Here is a 22415-nt window from a genome sequence, read left to right on the forward strand (position 1 = left end):
AAGCTTACGGTTTAAAGAATATTGGATCTTTGGGAAGGCGAACTTTACAAATTTGTTGAGATCCAAGAAGAAAAGAACGTGTCAATTTTATTTAAATATACAAGAAAGACGTGCCGAGTGGAAAATGTCGTAAGGAAAAGTGCACTATAGGCCAATGTACACGAATATACGAACATACAAAAATCCATTTTGTAATCTTGGTTACTGAAATGAACAAATCACGAAATAAGATTGGATTCCAAAATGAGATTGATTAAAATTTTTTTTTTGAAAAAATCGTCTACATACTAGATGTTTTCTACATTTGCTTCTGAAAGCGACTACAAAGAGAGAGTATCAATAAAAAGTGACACACTTAAAACCAGCTGGTGAGGTTTTAGATTTTTCTCAAATATGGTGCTTAATTCAAGTAACAACATCACCTGAGTTCATTCATTTTAAAACGCCTGGATATAGAACGAACCGCACTTTATTGTGTAAATGCGCTATGCACCAATATAGCCTCTACTCGTTTTGAATTCAGCGGTTATGGTTAGGCAACTACATGTATTTGATTATCTCACCAAAAACACTTGGGTGGAGGGAAAATGTTGGCCGAAACCTCGGCTCCGCCGGCCCGGTTTTGGTTTACATTTTTAGCGCCACCTCGCGGTTTTAATCAGGCAACCAATACCGACAGTGAGGTATCGATTCTTTAATCCATGACCACCAAGTGAACAATGGCAATTTCGATAAAATGTGTGAAAAATGATTTACTCGGCTTGCATTACTGTGAGAATATGAAATCATTGAGTCTTCTCACTTATTTTCAACAACAACAAAAATATTTTCGGTTGCTCGAACATTTTCACAGATGTAGGCCTGTTATACATTTTAAAAAAAGAGAAATGTAGTTCTATTTCGTTTTATACAGTGTAATTGTAGCCCAAATTCTCATCCCCTTCTTATAAACCACGTCTGCTCGCTTAATGATGATTTATCAGGTGCACCTCCCTGCGAGTGCCTTTCAGGGATATCCATCGCCAGATTACCAGATTACCCAAAAAAGATCGAATTTAAGCGCAGGCAGATTCTGAAGTGTATCATTTTTATTGATTCGCTCTGCAGAATAAGATTGAATTCTTATTTAGGAGTGGTAAAGAACCAAGGATTGAATTCCGGATTGTAAAGGAAAATAGGTCCGTGACAAAGATAGTCGGATTCAATTCAAAATGGCAATGATGGCGCCGGGACTGTGGCGCAATAAATTTAATCGTATTGTGTCAATTTGAGTTGGAGTACGGTTGCGCCACCGGGAAATTGAATTAGTTGTCATGAATGATTGCTTTTCTCTCCAGCGCCTCCCCAGACGCCGCTGATATGGGTGATCGATGACTTAGATGTCAATTTCAAGAGTGTCTGATAAGTGTCAGATACATTAGAATGGAAGAACAGCAGATATGTATGATAAATATCCCGAAATTAGCCTAGGGTGTAGCATGAAACCTTAGAAGTCTGAATGGAGTTACATAAACAACCATAAATATCAAAATTCACAATAAGCGGTCGCGTCTACGGCAGCTGCTTCCATGTTCTTCTGCTGCGTATGTTAGCTGAATGAATATTTGGGGCTATGCGATGTTACACTCCAGACACAGTGGACCGGCCTCGTTCCTCACCATAAGGAGACCCAATTAGGATAACGCAATGACCTGCGCAGGGAGTTTATGCGATGTACGTATAATTTTAACAGTTAAACGTCGAATAGAACGAAGCCAATTCTACAGATTTTGTTCCCTTCTAGAATAAAATGAGTGTAATATCAGATGAAAATCAAAATAGAATATTATGAGACAATGTACACTTTTCTTTCGTATCTGCACTAGCTTGAAGGCTTGAAGTTAACACCTAATGTTGGTTTCAGCACATAACAATCAACGGAATACATGTACATTTGCTTTGACCGATTAAGATGGTGACAGTATCAAGTTCTTTCTCATTTCCAATCATATCTAATATATATGTTTAAAATTTATACCTGAAACAAATTGGTAAAAGTATTAACATTATCTAGCTAGGATGATGAAAAAACTAAAGGGTCAATATGCGTTGACTCTTCTACGGCCTCATCGAATTGACGGAAATGAACGGTATGAACGAAATTTGACGGAAAGTGATAAATCAGCTTAATCATCGCCATAAGTATTCCAGTTTAAGGGGTACCCGGTAGTAGCGGGAGATAATGCTGGACCAACGTTATATAGTTATAGCTCATGGGGCAGCTCTGGCATGCATCCAGAGAAACCATGCCATTTTCCCCGCTAGTCTTCTCTTAAGCCATGATTTTATCGTGTTCCATCGAATTCCGTTCCATTCCGTCAGTTCAGCGAGACACTTCTTTACCGATAACGATAATGTAGTAGTGGCTTAACATCCCACCCGTTTTTGTGCGACATGGTTGCCGTACTAAATAGCGTACCTCTCAGCAGTTCATTCAATGTTCCGGTTCGATAAAAAAGTCAAATCACTTCGACGTCGATGATTTCCATACTTGGTATTGGGAAAGCAAACATTGTTTTAAACTTCGACGTCGATGATTTCCATACTTTGTATTGGGAAAGCAAACATTGTTTTAAACTTCGACGTCGATGATTTCCATACTTGGTATTGGGAAAGCAAACATTGTTTTAAACTTCGACGTCGATGATTTCCATACTTGGTATTGGGAAAGCAAACATTGTTTTAAACTTCGACGTCGATGATTTCCATACTTGGTATTGGGAAAGCAAACATTGTTTTAAACTTCGACGTCGATGATTTCCATACTTGGTATTGGGAAAGCAAACATTGTTTTAAACTTCGACGTCGATGATTTCCATACTTGGTATTGGGAAAGCAAACATTGTTTTAAACTTCGACGTCGATGATTTCCATACGCGCCATTGGTATTGGGAAATGTCCATCAATTAACAACGACGCGTCCGTATTGCCTTGAGAATCAGACTCGCCATTGGAAACCACTTTGCTGATGACATTATCGGTACGTCCATCGGCTACCCCGTTGTTCCGTTTTAGAATGCCCTTAACGTTTCGAGGTATATTTCCATCTGAACGAGCAGGACATGCGCTGATAGCCGATGTGGTCGCGGCATTGTCTTCTGAGTCTGATTCCGAGTCACAATTCATGACATTAATATCAATGCTCACTCCCTCACAATCCGTAAACGTCAAACATGGTTGGTCCGATCCCGACAGTGGCCGCACCTCGGTCAACTCCAAAATGTCCGTCGGCTGGTGCTTGTAAGCGCAACTGTTGTAGGTAGTATTTGACACGTTCGAACAATTCGGTTGTTGGTATTTGCGACGATGCCATGGTAGTAATCTCTTGATAGTGGTAAACGTGAATACTATATAAATATAAGGGTTGCAGCAGCTGTTGAGTGTGGTCAGTAAGGCGAATATCGCTAAGACGTCTCCTGAAACATACGATGGAAAGTCAATGTCATTAGTAAGGTATGCAAGACATGTACGTGTCAACTCAATCAACGCTCTAGTAAAACAATACATATTTCCCCGGCGTATCCGTCAAAACGTATTTATATCAAATTGTTCCAAACTGTACAGGCTTCACGTTCTTTGTAAAAACCTTTCGTTCACATTTGGATTATACTCATCTAAAAACACTTATGTTTTATCCAACTGAGAGTTTGCCATCTTGGAACAAAATCATGTTGATATTCATGTCAGCTCTTGCAAGCTACAGTGATCAAAGTTTGAAAACATAGCACAGCGATAGCTATTCCGAAAACGTACTGAATCAAAAACGTTTTAACATATATTATTTATCTCTTATTCCCGTCTTTAGTTTTATAGCTAATTTCGACCGTAAACATCATATCATGACTGTGAGGTGCCGTTGATGACATTTTGTCGAGTCTGGCACCCTAAATAACCTAATTTTGATTGAATGGTAAATCGATTTTTTTAACGAGTTCGTCAACCAATATTTGCTTTCAGGTTCTTTCACGCGTTCTCTCGGAGACTCGCATAAGAAATCAATTTCGAGTGGGGAATGTCATTTCTCCTGATTTCTTGAGCATCATCTTCAGCAGTGAATTGTGTAGATTACCGTATGAGTTAGAAGCCTACGCCGTTCGTTATATAATTGACATTTGTAATTTGAAGATTTTCAAACATTATTTAAGTACGAACAGGATATACATTTTGGCAGTGCCGTTTTGTAGACAGATATACAAATACTGTTAAGACTGAGTTTCAGCAAATTCGTATGCATAATAACTGCACTACGGCATTGTGTATAACTGCATTTCTATTTTCCTGGACCACCAGTGATTACGACATACTCCTTACAAAAATAGGTTTTTGAGCTTTTGAAATAAACTTTTTTCCCACGCTCAAAAGCCTTTAAAACGTTTTAATTTCACCAAAAAACTCCAGGCGCTGCCTGCTTGTGTTGGCTGAAACACTCGAAACACTTCGAAAGCGTAAAGAAGTTTTTTACGGGTGTACCCGCTCTTCTCCCTCATTGTTGATTGAATTCTCCGCGACGGAAAAGCATTGCTTGCTTTGAAACAATTTCCGGCCCGCCAAATGTGCCAGTGGGGTATTAATTGCGCTAAAAAAGAAACAGTGCAGAATTCTTAAACATCCGGTTATTTCGCATGGCTCGAATAACGAAGCAATCAATAAGACATTAAGATATCTGATAGGATTGGTTGTAATAGGAGTAACCCAGTGGTGTTTGCTCTCTCAGTTTTACTCTAATGGATGCACATTGCCGCCTTGTAAAAAAAAACTCCAGAGAAATCCAGTGGGAACTCTGTCATGTCTACTGAGGCTAACATGAGATGATTGACTGAAAATCATTGATAGCTTTGTGCTGAAACAAAGCTCAACACAATTGGATTACCACTACAAAGGATTGATTAAAAAATGGGACAAAAGCAGAGAACGGTTTCGGCGGATACCTCAACTACGGCCAAGGAAACATTTTAATTCAATTTTGATTCCTGCCGCCGCTTCTTTTTTTCCCTGTCAAGCTACACGATATCTTGCAAAACGATTCTATTAACTGTTGATATCGTCAGCGGCTGCGGAACTCCCCATGTACATTGACATGGGGTTGTCAAATGGCGACGTACCTCTGGAACACCATTCAGTATTTCAGGAGGTTGAAGGCTGACACTAATCTGATACACGACTAGCGGATTAATCCCAGGAGCTATTTCGCAGAAGGCTTTTCAGGAGGTTGAAGGCTGACACTAATCTGATACACGACTAGCGGATTAATCCCAGGAGCTATCTCGCAGAAGGCTTTTCAGTGTTTTCATAACACTAAAAGCAATAGAGCAAGTGAAGGTCTATCTAATATTCATATGGCCGATTTCCACGAAGCTTAATAAGCATTCCATAGAGCTATACCCTATACTATACTATACGCGAACAATAGTTCCCCATAGAGGTATACGGTATACTACACTATACGTGAACAATGGCTTCACAAAGGGTGCATGACCATGAAACTATTGTTCGCGTATAGTATAGGGTATAGTTCTATGGAATAGGTGCCTGAGGTGTGCACGTGTGGCAGGGGCCGGGGTGAGGGAGGGGAGGTGCGTTTGGGAAAATTCCATGTGGTTATTTAACCTACACAAGCCAGATTCACTGACAATGGACACCCGAGTGGCCTGGCTACTCAGTGAAGAACTGCTTGACAGCCTGACCCTATCTTTGAACTGCCTGGACTCCTTTTTCCTCCAGCAGAAGAACCGTTTGATTATCTTGTAGTTGAACACCACGTAGATGTAAGGGTTGCAGCAGCTATTCAGATGGGTCAACAGGGACGAAACAGTAAGGACTTCCGCTGAAACAACATCAAGACATGACAACACATGCACAATGACCTAATTAATCTGAGTTTCTCAGGAAACACAGTTATCCATAGATACTGAGCCAACGTATCTGTCATTCACGTTCTATCCCGGTACACTCATGTGATATAGAGGGTGACTCTCTTCGACAGCTTAGGTTTCCTCCTGCATACATTACAATCCCACAATATTGTTTACAGAGCTATCAATTTCCTTGTTGACGCTCAGCTCTCGACTCATTTTTTATTAACAAGCGATGCTCTCGCTTTAGATAATAGAGGATGTTGTACGTGCTTGGAGACTAATGGAACACCCGACAATTTGAATTATTAACCTCGCAACACATTGCTGATGTTGATGTTATCATACAACTATCGCTTTGATGATAAAAAAGGCTGTTAAATGAATCCTTGATGTGGTCGTTTATGCGTTTGTGCTTTTACACCTGCTGCATGGAACAGGGTTGTGTAGGATTAGAGTGAGGTTGGGGAAAGTAAAAGGTCCTGAGACCGCAGGCTTGATGACATATACCAATTTTGTCATAATTGTTTGTAATTCATCACATGAGCCTGATTCTTTCGGTAAAGCTTACGTGTATGATAGTCTCTTTGCATTAGCAACGTGCACCAGACCAACAAAAGGAAGACAAGCTTAACTGATCACATTGTTAATATGCCCAACGCAATAGATTCATTTTTGGAATGTAACAGCAACGACCATCAATAATAACAAAAAAACTAAAAAGGTAGAAAAACTCCTCAGCCGCCGATTTTATTTTTCTCAATTAACATGACATTATCGTGACCGAGGAAGGACCGCATTGCTGCAAGCTGTGCTCGAGCATTTGAGCAATTTTAGGCAGCGAAGCGTCTTCCTGTTAAAGAATTCTCTCTAAGCAAGAAACTGGGAAAGACTGTGTGTTTTTCGGCTACAGAGAAATGAAAATAAACGTTTAAATAGCTTGGATGTTTTATATCATTCACCGTCCCCAACACCAATCGAGGAAATTATGGCAACTGGCTAAACCTCCTTTATGACACTCAAGAACTTCGGTTCCGGATATGTCGATGGTACGGTTCGCACATGACTGACCAATCAGCCAACAGAACAAGCAAAGGACGTTAATCATACATAATCAGGTGCGCAACGTCATTTGCTGGCTCTGTTAGTTGATTGGTCAGTTATGCGCAAACCGTACCATCGTCACATCCGGGACCGAAGTTCTTAGGTGTAGTATTGGACACGACAAAAAAAATGTTAAGTAAGATTTGACTAAATCGGGTTTATATCTACCTACCTACACCTGGACGATATGGTAGTTCCACATCCAGCGACCACCAGACCATCATGATGGAATATGGTGTCCAGCAGACGATAAAGGCACAAACCACGATGAACGTCAGTGTCACAGTCTTCAGCATGGCACGGGAGAAGGCTCGCCCGGAATGGGTCCGCGGCATCACTGCAGCCTGTTTAGCTCCGTTGCCTGTGGTCGAATCACGCGCAATCACCGAAATATGTCCACTGCCATATGTCGTGGAGCCAACACCATTTTCTTTCTTGTTGTTGTTTGTTTTCATTTTATAATGCACGTTTACCCATACCGTGTATGATATGCATCCATATGTGATCACGAGGACTATCAAAGGGATAAAGAAAGTAAAACCGATGTGGTAGAAAGTGTAGGCTAATACGGTCCACTCTGGCAAATTGTCCCAAGCATGGTTGCACTTCACCAAGTCGTAAACTTTATCGTATTGGGACGAAAACAAAAAGAACTGTGGCGATGCTAGGAGGAAGCTTATACCCCATGCTAATGTCACTAGCATGTAAGTCCGTTTATTTGTCCACGAGTAGTTTTTCAAGGGGTAACATATTGCAATGAACCGGTCAATAGCACACATGACTAAAATATACGAAGAGCCGTACACTGGAAATAGCTGCATGAAGCGAAGAAATTTACATAGGGGGTCACCGCCTACAGTCAGGAATCCATTGTATGCTAGGTCCTCCATCAATTGTTCTAATATGGTCCAGAACGCCACGAGCATATCAGCTATGCTTAGGTTCAGCATAAAGTGGTGTACACGAGCAAGCTTCTTCCAACGTGGCAGAAGTACACATATGACGGCGCCATTCCCTATAACGGCGAAGATAAAGGCAATGGATTGGACAGCCAGTTCCACCTTAACCATAGTGTCGTCCCGATAGGGGGCAGTCGTTGTGTTGAATAAGTTTCCATTGGTGGTGTTGTAATTAGACGTTGGTGACCCCTCGGAAGGATTGTAGCCGCTATTGAGTTCCGTAGTACGGCTGCTCGCCATTTTGAACTTTTTTCAAGTTCAATGCCGCTTTTATCATACGATGAAGATAAAACAACCCAGTTACAGTAACATCAGATGGATATTCCACTACACAGAACCGAATGGTGTACGTTTACAATGACTTGTTTGCCAATGTTTTATCACGGTGAAAAACAAAGTATAAATCCAGCGAAAAAGATACTTCGGGTGACAAACTTGCCAGATTATTTAAGACAACAACTTGTCGGTCCGTGTCGATTGCAGCTGTTCAACGAGAAGGTCCTGGTCGCATCGTATCCATGCGTCGAGCAGTCACGTTCCGGATAGGACAATTCCACAATTCATTTCACCAACTGAGCTGCAAAGAAAACGAATATACTTTATCTAGTGTTTTCCAGGAAATCACTATTTTCAATCATAGATGCTGCGCGGTTTCTTTCCTGTTGGCCAACTTTTCTTAGTTACAAATATTTTTTCTCATGTGCAGCGATTTAAAATCTATGCTTTGCGTCGAACGAAGAAATAAGCCATGCGGATAAATACATGCACAAGCATATGTTCATTCACTTTGATTGAGGGCCTGGCGAATAAAGATCATTATTGTCACAACATGTAAAACGCCGTTTCTTTTGAGGTATATATACTCACTTGCTTTGATGCGGTGCCTTCCTGCAACACAGGATGAGTGATGAGTGCTCTGATTCTCAAAGTACTGATCAACCCCAGGCAACAAAGGCTCCACTCAAATATAAGATCCTAGTGTCCAGCAGCGGAGCTGTTCTGCCGCAAATACCAAAAATGGCCTTGGGTACTCTAGAGTACTCTAAGGTATGACAAAGGAAGTCACACATCCGCTGACCCGAAAAGACTTGTACATAGCAACAGGTGAACGTTTTGGTCATGATATTACATTATTTCTTCTTTACATTTAATACTTAAATTCCAAATATGCCCGTAGCTTCTAAAAAGTCTTAAAGAATGGATATCATCAGCGTTTAATCAAAACTGTATATTAAAAGTTTTTGGTTCGCCATCGCAGCTTGATTTCACAACCAAGGAGCTACATCGTAGTCAGCCGAGGCTGAACTGAATGAATCCGACATTTACGTTACCTTGCCGAGCACTGCACCCAATGCATTTTGGCACGGTTGACATTCCAACTGTAGTCACATTTTATCCTGCTGAGCTAGCGGAAACTCGGGCTCTGCAGTTTTTTTCCAATCTAATGCCCGAACGTGAAGGTATTCCTATGAATAGCTGTTCGGAGGGTGGATCAACGATTCGAGTGTTAATTAATTTAACGATGACAAGGCGATAACCACGTGCATTATGCTATTTTCGATTCGACTAATCACTGAGCGTACGTCAATGTATGTTGATTAGTGCTGCCAGGTGTCGTTAAATGAGTTAATGTAACATGGGCGTGGCCCGTCCCCAAGGAGCTCTCAAGTATCATGTCAAAAAGCATTAAAAATTGACTCAATTTTCGTACCTTTTGTAGACAGGCGGGACAGCTGGTCCGTCCCCGAAGGAGTTATCAAGTACCTTTCAAGACACCATTATCAGCCTAGCATGCAGTTGCATACGTACGTTTTGATTGTGTTTCATCCAAAGAACAAAATAATGCTCATCGAAACACCATCTTCATACTTCTTTAATGAAATATGGATTAAACGGATTCACGTTTCGCCGTTGGTTGGGTCTGTTAAGAAGGAAATATCAGATTCTCAGCAGTCGTCGCGCAGAAATCTGCAAAGGTAAATGATATTTTGTTTTTTTAAAAGCGAGGTAACAGTTGCAATATGGATACATCATTCATTTGAGTGAAGGTAATTATCAGACTTTAAACAACAAAATAGAAAAGTAATGCGCTGTTGGTAGATTTTCTTGAAATATTATCATGTTACCTCAATTAAATATGATACTTTACCTCTCAGCATGATGTGAATAACATTTATACGATAAAAATATCACCAGTCCCAAAAGTTTTTTGGCTTTGAAAATTTTTCAGAATTAGGAACTTATGATGAAAGTATTTCTAAGTCCAAATAGTTTTTTCACTTGTTTTTCTTCTCAAACAAAATACTCATTGAGAACTTTGCATCAGCTCTGCAGTCTAAACAAGTCGGAAAAATTTCAAGAGTGGGCAACCGGTTACGTAAAGCTTGCAGCACACTGGACGCCAACTTCGGCGGCAAGGCGCGTCAGACTGAACGCGACTGAACGCCGCTCGACGCCAGAATTGGCGGCAGTGGATCGCGCTCATAGCACACCTACTCAGAATTGGCGTCCAGTAGCGTCTTTTCCGCCACTTCCAAGAATCGTGGGGGCTGCCATTTTGATATCATGTGACGTCAAGACGCAAGCTGATTGGCCAAAGCCTCGCCGTTGACGCTGGTTGACGCCAACTCTGGCGGCGATCCGTAGCACACCTGGATTCTTCTTGCGTTCACTGGCGTTCAGACGCCGCTACAGGCGTCAAAAATCAAACATGCTAGATATCTGGCGGCAAGTGGCGGCAAGTGGCGGCAAGTGGCGGCAAGTGGCGTTTGCCTGACGCCGTCCGTAGCACACTACGGATTTTTCAGGCGTTCAGGACTCTTGCGGCAAAAAACGCGCCTTGCCGCCGGAGTTGGCGTCCAGTGTGCTGCAAGCTTAAGTGCATGCGACATTATCTCTTGGTTACGGCTTGGTTACCTTGGTAAGTTGTGAATGCTCATGCGTATACGAAAGATGCAAAATCTGGAAATTTTGTTCCGACTTTTCCGAATTGTGTTGTTGACCCAAAGGCATCAAAGGAGTGTTGCGTGCGCTATTACTTCATTTACGCGTTAATCAAAATAAGACCAGACACGTAATTGACAGGACCATAGTCTTTCAAACAAATTTATTTGATTGCCGACTCTGAGAGAACCAGTAAAAGATTTTTTAATTGCAGGACATGTCTTGCAATTAAAAAAATCTTTCACTAACTGAATTTCCCCGAACTAATTTGCGGCGCAAGCATGCCAGGCCAGCTTTTTACGCCAATGATGATAATTCGATTCCGCGGAACTTATCCAGCCAATAAGAGTCTAATTATCCTCCAATCCAATACAATTACATGTAATACCAGCCTGATAAAATAAATCATCTATAGATTGGAACGAATCCGATAAATCTCGATGAAGGAATGATTGTGTCGCCCGATAGTTTGTTTACTGATCGACTGTACATTTCATCAAGAGGCTTGTTTTCCGATATTGCATGGTTAACCATAGAGATGCTTATCTTGATGAACGAGGTTACTAAAAATACATGCGTTGTCGCCACTTCTAAAACGTTGAGTGCATTAATTAACGAAATGTGAGCTGCAAAGAAAAGTGTCACATTTCGGCGACATTTTGTGATTTATATTTTGATTTGCGCGAATCGAGATCATTCGCGAAATCTGCGAAAATTAACCCTCACAAAAATTGTGTGGTAGCTGTAGAGAGCTGAACTTCCACCGGATTTCTCCACAGCAGATGTAACGTTAATTGATCATATTGACTCTGCTAGTATTTGGGTCCATGTTGTATAAGTCACTGTACATGCTATATTTATTTCGAACGCCCAGGGAAATCGGACTGAAAATGGCCGCCGCCAAAGAATCGTATTCACCTTGGGGAGAAAATTACAAAAACATGTCGTTTAAACCAACAGTTTCAACCAAAATGTTTTGATGCATTATTTAAACTATGTCACAACCTTTCCGCGATTACCTACTTGAGCCAGGGCAGGGACGAAATGACGTCATCGATGAATAGAGTTCCAGTCACGCACAGGGAGGACGATATACAGCAGAGTTAACAAACATACGTTCAGATACATCACGTAACGTTCAAAGCGTTATCTTGGTGTATAGTCAAGGCCAGGTAAGGGTGAATTTCCCGCCACAATCATTTTCAGTCTGGTCAGATAGTTTGAGCCAATAATTCCGAAGGTACATCCGTGATAAAATTAATGACCCATTTACCAGACATTTGCTGGTCCATCAAGCACAAGCTCCGAAAACGGCAATAAATCCCTGTGGTTTTACTTATAAACGCCTATGTAGTGGTATCAATTGAACGTTCTCTCAAATTGACGGATACTGAATTTTATCTGTTTTGATCTTTTCTCGCATATCTTCAGCAGTAACGCCTGTAATCGAATCTAATTATGTTTGTCGCTAAGTGAATGAACTGTTTTGTTCGCTTGTTATTTGACTTGCTCCTACAATAGGTGATTATATTCTCTAAGATTGATCATAACGAGGCTATAGAGATGATTAATCTCTTCATCTAAACGATATTTAAAGTTCCAGTAATCGACATGAAGGAAATATCCAGAAAATAACGGACCGACTTAGTTTTTCCCTAAGCAGTTCGCAGAACATCAAGCAAGTTAGCTTTTAAACCGTCTCATCCCATTGTACCACAGAACTTACATTTATTGAAAGATTCTGACAACTTACCGGTAACCGGTTTCATGCTCGAAGTGACCCGCTGTTTCTGGCTTAGTCCTATAGGGGGGACTGTTAACATTTCAAGACTGGTGACACGTAGAGCAATGATTTTGATTTCAGTCAACAGAGTGCGGACTGATGACCAACATTGTACCAAGAGAGTCAATTTCACTTGGTTCTTGCACAACATAACTTCCGGTTGCCGATTATGCTGATCTGCAATTCGATTACATCACTTTTGCCTTAGTTTGTTCACTGACACTGCTTTCAACGGTGTTTTATCTTTCGCGGATTTTGCAAATAACTGAGAAAACTCGCAAAGCGCATTTCAGTTTTCCCCCTCTGAAATCACTAGACTGTTAGGAGAATGATCCGCTGCATCGTCTTAAAGATAGTAAATTTTGAATCAGCCTCTCGGGTTTTCTCAACAATGAGCTGATCACATCATGGTTTCGGATGACTTGAATGTGACAGTGATGAGTAGACGGACCCAGTGGAATTATGATGTCTCCATCGCACCTGATGGTGACAATACCCTTACTTAGAATCGAGTTCATTACAATACCCCAATCATAATGTAGCCTGGAAAGTAACCAACTGTCTTAAGGTAACGCACCAAAAGGCTGATAAGCTTCCATCTGCTCATCATCGGAAGAAAGTTGAAGAGCTCTATGGCAATTACGCCCACGAACACGATATCCTCAATTACAAACCGACTCCAATAAATGCCCTCGACCAGAAAGGCACCATCATTTTGGCGAGAACTTGTAATCCTAAAGCGATTTGAACTCTTACAAAACGAAGTGGATATCAATTTCAAGGGAGGGGCGTCAGTTCTTTGTTGTCTAGAGAACGGACGCCCACCCTTGCTGTTGCATTCAACATGCGGTCGCTCATGCTAACTTATCGGTAGACGCCTGCGCGCGGTCGTGCCAGTTACATGACTGCCAACACACGCCGCCATTTTGCGAATAAATCGCGAAAATAAAAAACTTTTTTTCAGACATTTTCGAGAACCACAAAACTCAATGGGCGAGACAATTTTACGGTGTACTGTATCAACTTTGTGTCTGAGGATGACCTGCTGATCAACCGATGGGAGAGTCGTGTCCCCCTGGATCTACATGTAGCTATTGATTCACCTGTGTTGATCTTGCCGACGTTGCCAGTAACTTGAGCAGAGTGCCCAATGGGGCGAAGCCACTCCCCTAGTTATTAAAGTGATGGCCTAATACCATTATCAAGATGCATGTATATCGTCGGAAGAAAGCAGTGTCTCATCATCAGCTGACGTCTCGAAGAATACCAATCAAGACCATAAGCCTGCAGCACACTAGCCGCCAACTTTGACGCCTCTCGACGCCAAAGTTGGCGGCCAGTGGATCCCGGTCAGAGCACACCTGCCCAGAATTGGCGTCCAGTAGCGTCTTTTCCACCTCTTTAGGCTGCCATTTTGAAATCATGTGACATCAAGACGCAAGCTGATTGGCCATAGCCTCGCCGCCGACGCCAAGTCAGGCGGCCATCCGTAGCACACCTGGCTTCTTCTTGCGTTCAAGCGCGGCGACACGCGTCAAAAATCAAACATGTTAGATATTTGGCAGACAAGGGATTTTTAAGGCGTTCAGGACTCTTGCGGCAAAAAAGGCCTGTGAACGCCGAAGTTGGCGGTTAGTGTGCTGCAGGCTTTATGGGTTCACTTATTATTTGGTGTCTTGAGACAATCTGAGGAAAATGTGTTTCAAATAATCATAATCTCTACATTTAGAATATGTTGTTACCACGTGTCACAAACATTAGCAGCCTCCTTGCGCAGGATTGGATATATTTGTTGGTGTGGTTCGAAAATGTGACCCGTCACAGCAAAATCAGGCGCATGTTGCACAGAAGATGAGCCTAAATGACACCAGGATATAATGGAAGAAATTGATGTGCTCATATTTCACAAAAGGCAGACAATAGAGAAATGAACAAACAGTCCGTCTCAACCTGCCAAGCTCAGAGCGATATGCGCCTGATTTTGCTGTGATGGGTCACAAATGTCCACCAAAACGATGACGTCATTCAATGTCTTTGTGATCATCTGTCTTCTGGGAAATATCGGCAGTTTTATATTTCATTTGAAATTAAAATTCTGCCGCTACGGAGAGGCTGTAAGTATGGATTGGGATAACAATTCAGAACACTATCTATCTTCCCTCAAATTTCAAATTTCGACGGATCAATTTTGAGAAAATCTCGTTTGGATTGAAAAGTTTCTAATTGTGACAACGATAGTGGCACCACTTCATCGACCAGTTTTTCATGTTATTTTTTCATGTTATCACCTCGCACTTTTCCTTCTATTCTGACAAAGGTTGCACTTGGGGGCAAAAATCAGATAATGAGTTATTGATATGGGCTGTATGATTGGTACAGAGTCACATGTAAAATGAAATATGACATTGCCAGTCACTTGAGAAATGATTGAGACGTGGACTTCAGAATGCATCATTAGTTCAAGTAAAAAGCATGAAATCTTTGTTACTAACCATATAAACATGGGGAGTTTTGAACGGCCCGGTTAAAACCTAAGGCGGGAAGAAGCTTCCAGTGATAAAACTTAGCAGTTTCGAATTCCCCCAGGTTGTTGTTTATGTGAGCTGGGAATTTGGGTAACATGCTAGCCGGATGTTATAAAATCTCTGTGCGCTGGTACATTTAAGAAGGAAGTTGACGTATGTAGAGGTTACCGCCATATTTCTGTGCAGGCGTGTTATTACCGATTATCCCTGCAGGTAAACTTCCTCCGTGCTCATTGGAGATAACAACATAAAAGCTGGAAGCAATTGGATGTGGATTTATTATCAAGAGCCTTTTGGGTGACAGGTGGTTTTTGATGGCGATGAGTAAAATTAATGAAGTAATACTGCGCACTTTGTATTACTAGGCAGTGTTCATCTGGCCTATTCAACCACGCACCTTTTTGATCACCAAGCTAAAACATAGTCGTACATTGATTTACGTGGTCCGCCCTGTCTGACTATGAAACCACTGCTTGGTGAACTGAGATCAACTGAGTGGAGTTATGTACTAGTATGTTGTCTAATCAGGTAGACAGTGCAGCTAATTAGAAATCTGCATAGGCATGATGGATGCGGCCTCTAGGTCACTGGTGGAGTCACTCATCTTATACTTTTATCTATCCTACTGGTTGCTGACATGTTATTCATCGCGCACGCAGTTGGCCTTATTAGGGAGGTTCTGGTTAAGGTAAATTTCCGACTCCTGACTTCGACTCACATTTGAGGCTGAATTACAGTCTGATGATGTTTTCGAATTAACTTTATCAAAGAACATTTATTTTCAAATAAAAACAAATCTTTATCCACATGAATATTTGAAATCACTGTTCGGTCCTTAGCATAGGGCGAAAATAATGAAATCGTACTCCAAGTCTGAGGCCGCCGCTCCCGACTTAATAGTGTGAAATCTTTCTTCAAATTACAGTAGAACCTCCCTTAGCGGACACCTCTCAACTAAGGACACCCTCTCTATCAAGGACACTAGTTTTGGTCCCAAATAGGTCATTTACATTCATTTTGACCTCTCTAATCAGGACACCTCTCTATTAAGGACAGCACTTGTCAGTCCCGAGGGTGTCCTTAATAGAGAGGTTCTACATGTAGTTCAAATAAATGGAAATTCATCTTAACCTCTCGGAACCAATGATCAACATCTGGAAATAGCTACAGCTGCTACCGTCTGATCAATGTTTCCCTCTGACCAATAAACGCCAAAGTCTCAGATGTATATGGCGTCATTTGGAGCAAAATCTAGTCTAAGTAAAAACAAAAACTGAGCAAATTGGCTGTGCGTATTTCTCAAGCAAAGTTCCATCAAGTTGGCACAACCCCGAGCCATTTTATTCCTTTAAAGGACACATCGATATCATGACCTGCTGTTTTATTATTTTGTTATTCGAAACAAACGATGCTATTACATTGGTGGAAATTTCTTCATGGTATCATGGTTATTTGAGCTGACCATCGACTACAATGTAGTTCAGAAACATGAATGTTTCATAAAATGGAATAACCAAATATGACTACGTTTAAAGGATTACGACGTTCTTAAAACCGGTGGTTCAGGAAAATGGAAATGCAGTTATACACAATGCCGTAGTGGTATATTTACAGTATTTGTATATCAGTCTACACAACGGCAAAGCTGAAATTTATATTTAGTGCGTATTTACGCAGCTGGACATTTTTAAATTCAATTGCAAATTTCAAATTTTCAACGAACTGCGTGATCGATCAACGCTTCATTCTGCAAAAAAGCTCAGCTTTCACTCGAGATTATTCAGAAATGTTTAAAAACAACATCCTGGTATATAACGTCGGGCTTCTGACAGCAACAAGATAACCAAGCTTCAGGGTGAGTGATTAGCATTCATTGCAAAGAACAAAAATATTTCAGCGCTCAATTGAGATTATTCAGTAATCTTTCCAAGCACCCCGGCATTTCTGGAATAATGTGATATGTCAAGCATTTGAGATATTAGACTTCGACAAGTTCAAAACGCGTCGAGTGTTTGACAACACGATAACCAAGTTTAAGATCGATCTATTGGTATTTCTTGCATTGTACAAAAAAACACTGTTCAACTTTCAATGAAGATTATTCAGTATAATCTTGACAAGCACATTTCTGGAAGCGTCTGACCGATTAAGATATCGGAGTTCAGAAACCCGTTAAGTGTTGTTTCACAATAACATGAAAAACAAGGTTAAGGTCGATTTATGGAAATTTATAGCATTGCACCAAATCCGTTCGAACTCAATTGAGATTATATTATTATTTGACTCGCCCATTAGGCCCACCCACGGAACGACATCAGCTTAGGCAGAAGCTTCGGGACCTGATACCATCCCAGGGTATCGAAAATACGATTCCTTGCGATAATTACGATAATTGCATTGTCATAATGAGTGCACATGCCCATTTGCAATTAGATATATCAAATTATTAGGTGTCACAACCGAGGGAGGTATGGGACGGTTTGGCACACCACTGGGACATCACTAGGATATGCAATTAATCCGCATGTTTCGTGTTGGCCATCAAAACCTCACCAAAACCTTACAATAAACGTCATCAACGTCAGGAATGTAAAAGGGGTACCCAATTTGCAATCACCGGTGGTCCAGGCAAATAGAAATACCGTCATACACAATGCCGTAGGCCTACTGCAGTAATTATGCGTACGAATTTGCTGAAACCTGGAGTAAATAGTATCTGTCTACCCAATGGCAATGTTCAAATTTATATTCAATTCGTATTAAAGCAATTTGAAATTTTCTAATTCGAGTACAAAATTCTATTTTCAACATACATGTATATGGCTTAGGGCTTTATCGCCGGACTGACCCGCTTTTACCCACTTTGCCGTAGTGATTTGCCAGCTAGGTTACGAATGGGCAGATCAGATGGGTTTTTTTATTATTTTTCTGACAATAACGCAATCGATGATGAACAAAATTCGTATCAGTTTGCAATTCGTTTCAAATAAAATGTCGCCATTTGCATACTTTTCAGTTGCGCTATTTATTTGCGCTCATCTTACTGGCAAGTACCAGATTGCAAGTACACGTATAGGCGTAATGCAAAGCACTGCCTAGACAGTGTTTTTTAGCTCACCTGTCAGGAGAGCTTATACGATACCGCGGCGTCTGGCGTCCGTCGTCGTCCGTCGTCGTCGTCGTCGTCCGTCGTTAACTTTTGACAAAATCGTGGCACGTTTCTTAACCGCTTGACCTAGAAAGTTCATACTTGGTGTGTGGGTACCCCTAGGCAAGACCTTCCTTCTGAATGAAAATCAGCGCAATTTGACTGCTGGTCTGCCATATAGGGGGCGCTCTTTGAAAACCTATTTTTGTCATTTTGAAGCTTATGGTTATAGCTAGAGCGATGAAAATTTTATGGTGGGTGTATCTAATAAAGGTACATCACATATCACACGGGTTTTTGATTTGACCTTCATTTCAAGGTCACAGAGGTCGAACTCTAAAATTTCTTTGATCATGGCACGTTTTTTTGCTATTGGTCATAGACTCTCTAAATTTGATATGTAGACACCTATTGGGCATCTCTACATGTTGACACAGATTTAGGTCAGTGTGACCTACTATTCAGGTATAAGTAGGTCAAGGTTAAAAAAGCCCATTTTCTTTATTCCAGCAGATTGAAGTTTGAAATGAAGTTTTAGAGGTCGGCCTGATATAGAGGTTTCGATATTAAATAGATTAATTTCGTTTCATATCACTAGGTGGCGGTATTGTGCAAAAATGTCAGTTGGCACATTGCCAGCAGTTTTGAATTTCGCGGTTCGAGGCAATCCGTCGGGGTATCCCAGATGCGCAGTGTTGTACTGCGCCACTAGATCTGCATACTACAAGTATGGAAGACAGCCATTTTATGAATTTGAAGCGAGACGAAGAAGGAATTAAATCACCTTGAATCAATGCTAAAACTTAATCATCCGCTCTTCGGATGAGGTCGTATGTGTTGATTACATTCTTGTGATTGGTTTGAGATTATTAGTTTGTCCTCAATGCCGGTTGTTTTAGAAAAGTTTGACTGTGATTGGAAGGTAAAATGAGAAACTTGTCACACTGTTCTTCGGCTTGGAATGGGGATAGTCAATGCAGAGCCAGTTGGTACAAGCTGCCTTGCGAATCGGGGTGGTGTAATAATACTGTGAAAGAACAATAAAATGATGAATTTTAGCAGTGTGTGTCAGAAATTATGTGATTTCCATTGCATTTGACGATCCCAAAGTTTCGAGAGTATGGCAAAATGGCTGCTGCCGTCATTGGAGATTAGCGTCAAGCAGGAACCCTTCGTTACAATGTGGGCTTTTAAACACAAGTTAATGGTTTATAATCACCCAGACGCTACTCATTAGGTAAACCTCTACTAAAAACACTTGCTTTAATTTTTGTAAACATGTCACGAGTGCTTAAAAAGAACCATTTTTGTGATCGTTTTTCGTCGCTGTAGAAATGTACACAGTCAGAGTCAGTCAGTGTGTCAACACAACAACGGTGTTAGTAATAGTATACACATGAATCCATGATACACGGAGACACGAATGTAAACATTTGCCTGTTGGGTCGGAATTAAGGAGTTCACCGTTACCGATCACTGCCCCAAGAAAGGTCATCTGAGCTGGTTGACTAAAGTAGATGATGATAATGATGAAAGTCTAGCACAGCTGTCATCAGTGCTTTTATAGTTAGGCCTAGGCTATAGTCGGATTCATAAGTAAATGTCACTGACTGCCCTTTTGGGTCGCTGTGCAAAAACTATTAGGCCGATTTCATCAAAGTTTGGTTTTTCTTGAATCTAATTTCGGGACCCAACACAATTTCCAGGTTAGAGATTTGCAAATTATAAAGAAAAAGATTGTCAACTTTGGAGCCCTTTGGCCATTTTGTGGGAATCTTTTGATGGATAGTTCTAAATTAAACTTGGCAGCTTTAAAGATTACACACGAAAAAAAATTAACCTGAACATTTCAGCAAAATGCATCCAGAAATAAGCAGTACAGAGGAGAAAATGTCAAAATCAATACACTACGTCAATGTACACCAATACATACAAAAAACTATTTCGTAACCATGGTTACTGAAATATAAAAATCCTCTTGGGTCCCGAAATTAGATTCAAGAAAAACCAAACTTTGAAGAAATCGGCCCAGTAGTTTTTGCGCAGCGGCCCAAAAGGGCAGTGACATTTACTTCTGAATCCGACTATAGGGCTGTTTTGTAACTATGTTTTTTCAGATGTTATACTATAGCCAACTCTATATCAGTATAACAGTGATGGCATGCATGCATGGTCGGGACATGATGGCTGACTGCTGGATTTCAACATTATCAGTGACCACATGACAATCAGAGATCACCTGGGGAGAAGGGCTGAGCTACACTCAATTCAGAATCAAACAAAAACCTTGCATCTCCCATCCAACATCAGAGCTCCAGTCGATTCTCGTTTAAGACAAACCACACCATCCCACAACTATTGCATGATTAACCCCTAAAATTGACAAGTTCTTCCTCAAACTCTCCCTTTCATATCGACAGGTGAGCACAATGGCCCTGACCATTTCATCTTGTATAGGTGGTTAGTGTTGGATTTGGTACTGATACCATATTTATCAACATTAAAATCGACTGTTTAATTACGGTTAAAAGTCGACTGCTTTACTTACATCAGGTAGCGCAGTTCACTGTCTTTTCACGATTCATGGTGAACAATGTACAGCGGATAATCTAAACTATCAAAAGTGTCCCACAGCGGTTTACCAATAGAAAACTGACACACTAACATAAATACGTTGACCGTCCAGGTAAGAATTGTTACATATACCTTTATATATCAATATCTTAACTACATGTACTAAACATTAACCTGACCTTACAGATAATAGTATTTTTTATGTAATTCGGCTATTTGATGTATTTAGCACAACCTAAAAAACTAAAATAGATATTGTTTAATCAAACACTATTCTACGACAGATATTCACACTGAAGTATTTTCCATCCCGCTAGATCTGCGGAAACAGTAATATAGTATGAGAACTTGAGAAATGAAGAATTGGGCATGATACATGTAGCTTGATGATTTAAAGATGTTGGTAGGTTATGTTATCATTATCATTATGTTTCTAGTTCCATGTCTGCCAGGTTTTCGTCCAATGACCGGTGTCCATTTTTGTTCCCTTGGGTCTGTTCTTTTGTTGTCTCAAAAGGTTTGAAATGATGACAAACAACACATAGTTTGACAATGTCACACTTGAAAAAAAATTCAACTTGGCGACAAAACTAGCCATTTACATTTGCACCATCGATATGAGGGAGTGACCGCATTTTTTTACGTTTTCCGGTTGGGCGTGGCAGAGACAATCAGCACTCGACTCAACATTTTTATCGAGAAAAACCGAAATGCTAATCGGACTTGTCACTGCCTTCCCTAAAAGCATGTAAAAGTAAAGGAAAGGAAAGAAAATGTGTACCTACCTGAATTATCTGTACCAGCGAATCAATGTTTTCCCTTATGAAATCGAAAATAAAGAAATGGGACAGGTACAATCCGAGGTCCAAAAAAGCGAGCATTCCTTGTTGCCATGCGAGTCGTCGCCAAATTAGGAAAATCGATGCGGGCTATTCGACAAAGATAGCTGTTTCGTGCAGGTGGCGTAGTGGAGAGATGATTCGGTGAGTTTCTATTCTTGTCAAATGGTTTATTCATCACGTGAGTCTCATTGAAAATGTCATATTATTAGTTCAAATAGTTTATTGGTGGTCAAACTTGGCTATCATCCCCCGCTGTATCAATGTGTACGTCTACTTTAGATTACATCACAGTGGGTCCACAAGATGTTGTTTATTTATTATTGTTATTGTTGCTTGATTATTTGTATCGGTCATTCACTGCTCATTAAACCTCATTAACTTAGCATATGATAATGTCCTAGGTTCAGAACAATAAAGGCAGTCAGTGTAAGAAAACTCGGGTAATGTCGGAGTATTCTCGGAAAGAAAAATAGCTTTCTACTATAGTCCATTTATAAATGTTCTGTCCTAGTCGTTTGGGATCTAGAGGGCAAACGACTGGTCGGATTTCTTTGAAGTTTGATTTTGGTGCAAGAATCAATAAAAAAAACTTCAAAGAAATCCGACCAGTAGTTTACCCTGCAGAGCCCCAAACAATGCAGACATT

General features: G+C 40.7%; 1 protein-coding gene across 6 annotated transcripts; it reads right to left on the reverse strand.

Moving 5' to 3' along the window:
- Nucleotides 1-1753: 1753 nt before the first annotated feature.
- On the reverse strand, nt 1754-21835 carry LOC135499299 (cephalotocin receptor 2-like). Of its 6 annotated transcripts, none has more exons than XM_064790002.1 (5): nt 20902-20985; nt 9764-9922; nt 7168-8531; nt 5651-5863; nt 1754-3455 (listed from the first exon to the last, which is right to left on the reverse strand). In XM_064790002.1, coding segments are annotated over exons 3-5 (1242 nt in total). In that variant the 5' UTR covers nt 8195-8531; nt 9764-9922; nt 20902-20985; the 3' UTR covers nt 1754-3453. The 6 variants fall into 6 exon arrangements, with proteins under 6 accessions (XP_064646072.1, XP_064646070.1, XP_064646071.1 ...); XM_064790000.1 differs by having other exon boundaries at nt 7168-9430; XM_064790001.1 differs by having other exon boundaries at nt 9666-9922.
- Between the last annotated feature and the right edge of the window lie 580 nt (nt 21836-22415).

The sequence above is a fragment of the Lineus longissimus genome, chromosome 15 (genome assembly GCF_910592395.1).
Source record: "Lineus longissimus chromosome 15, tnLinLong1.2, whole genome shotgun sequence".
Taxonomy (NCBI): Eukaryota; Metazoa; Nemertea; class Pilidiophora; order Heteronemertea; family Lineidae; genus Lineus; species Lineus longissimus.

Coding starts and splice junctions, on each gene's coding strand:
- LOC135499299 (XM_064789998.1), bottom strand. CDS start 8,194: ATGGCGAGCAGCCGTACTACGGAACTCAATAGCGGCTACAATCCTTCC. Junction 5,864..7,167: donor ACCATATCGTCCAGGTGTAG/GTAGGTAGATAT, acceptor ATGTTGTTTCAG/CGGAAGTCCTTACTGTTTCG.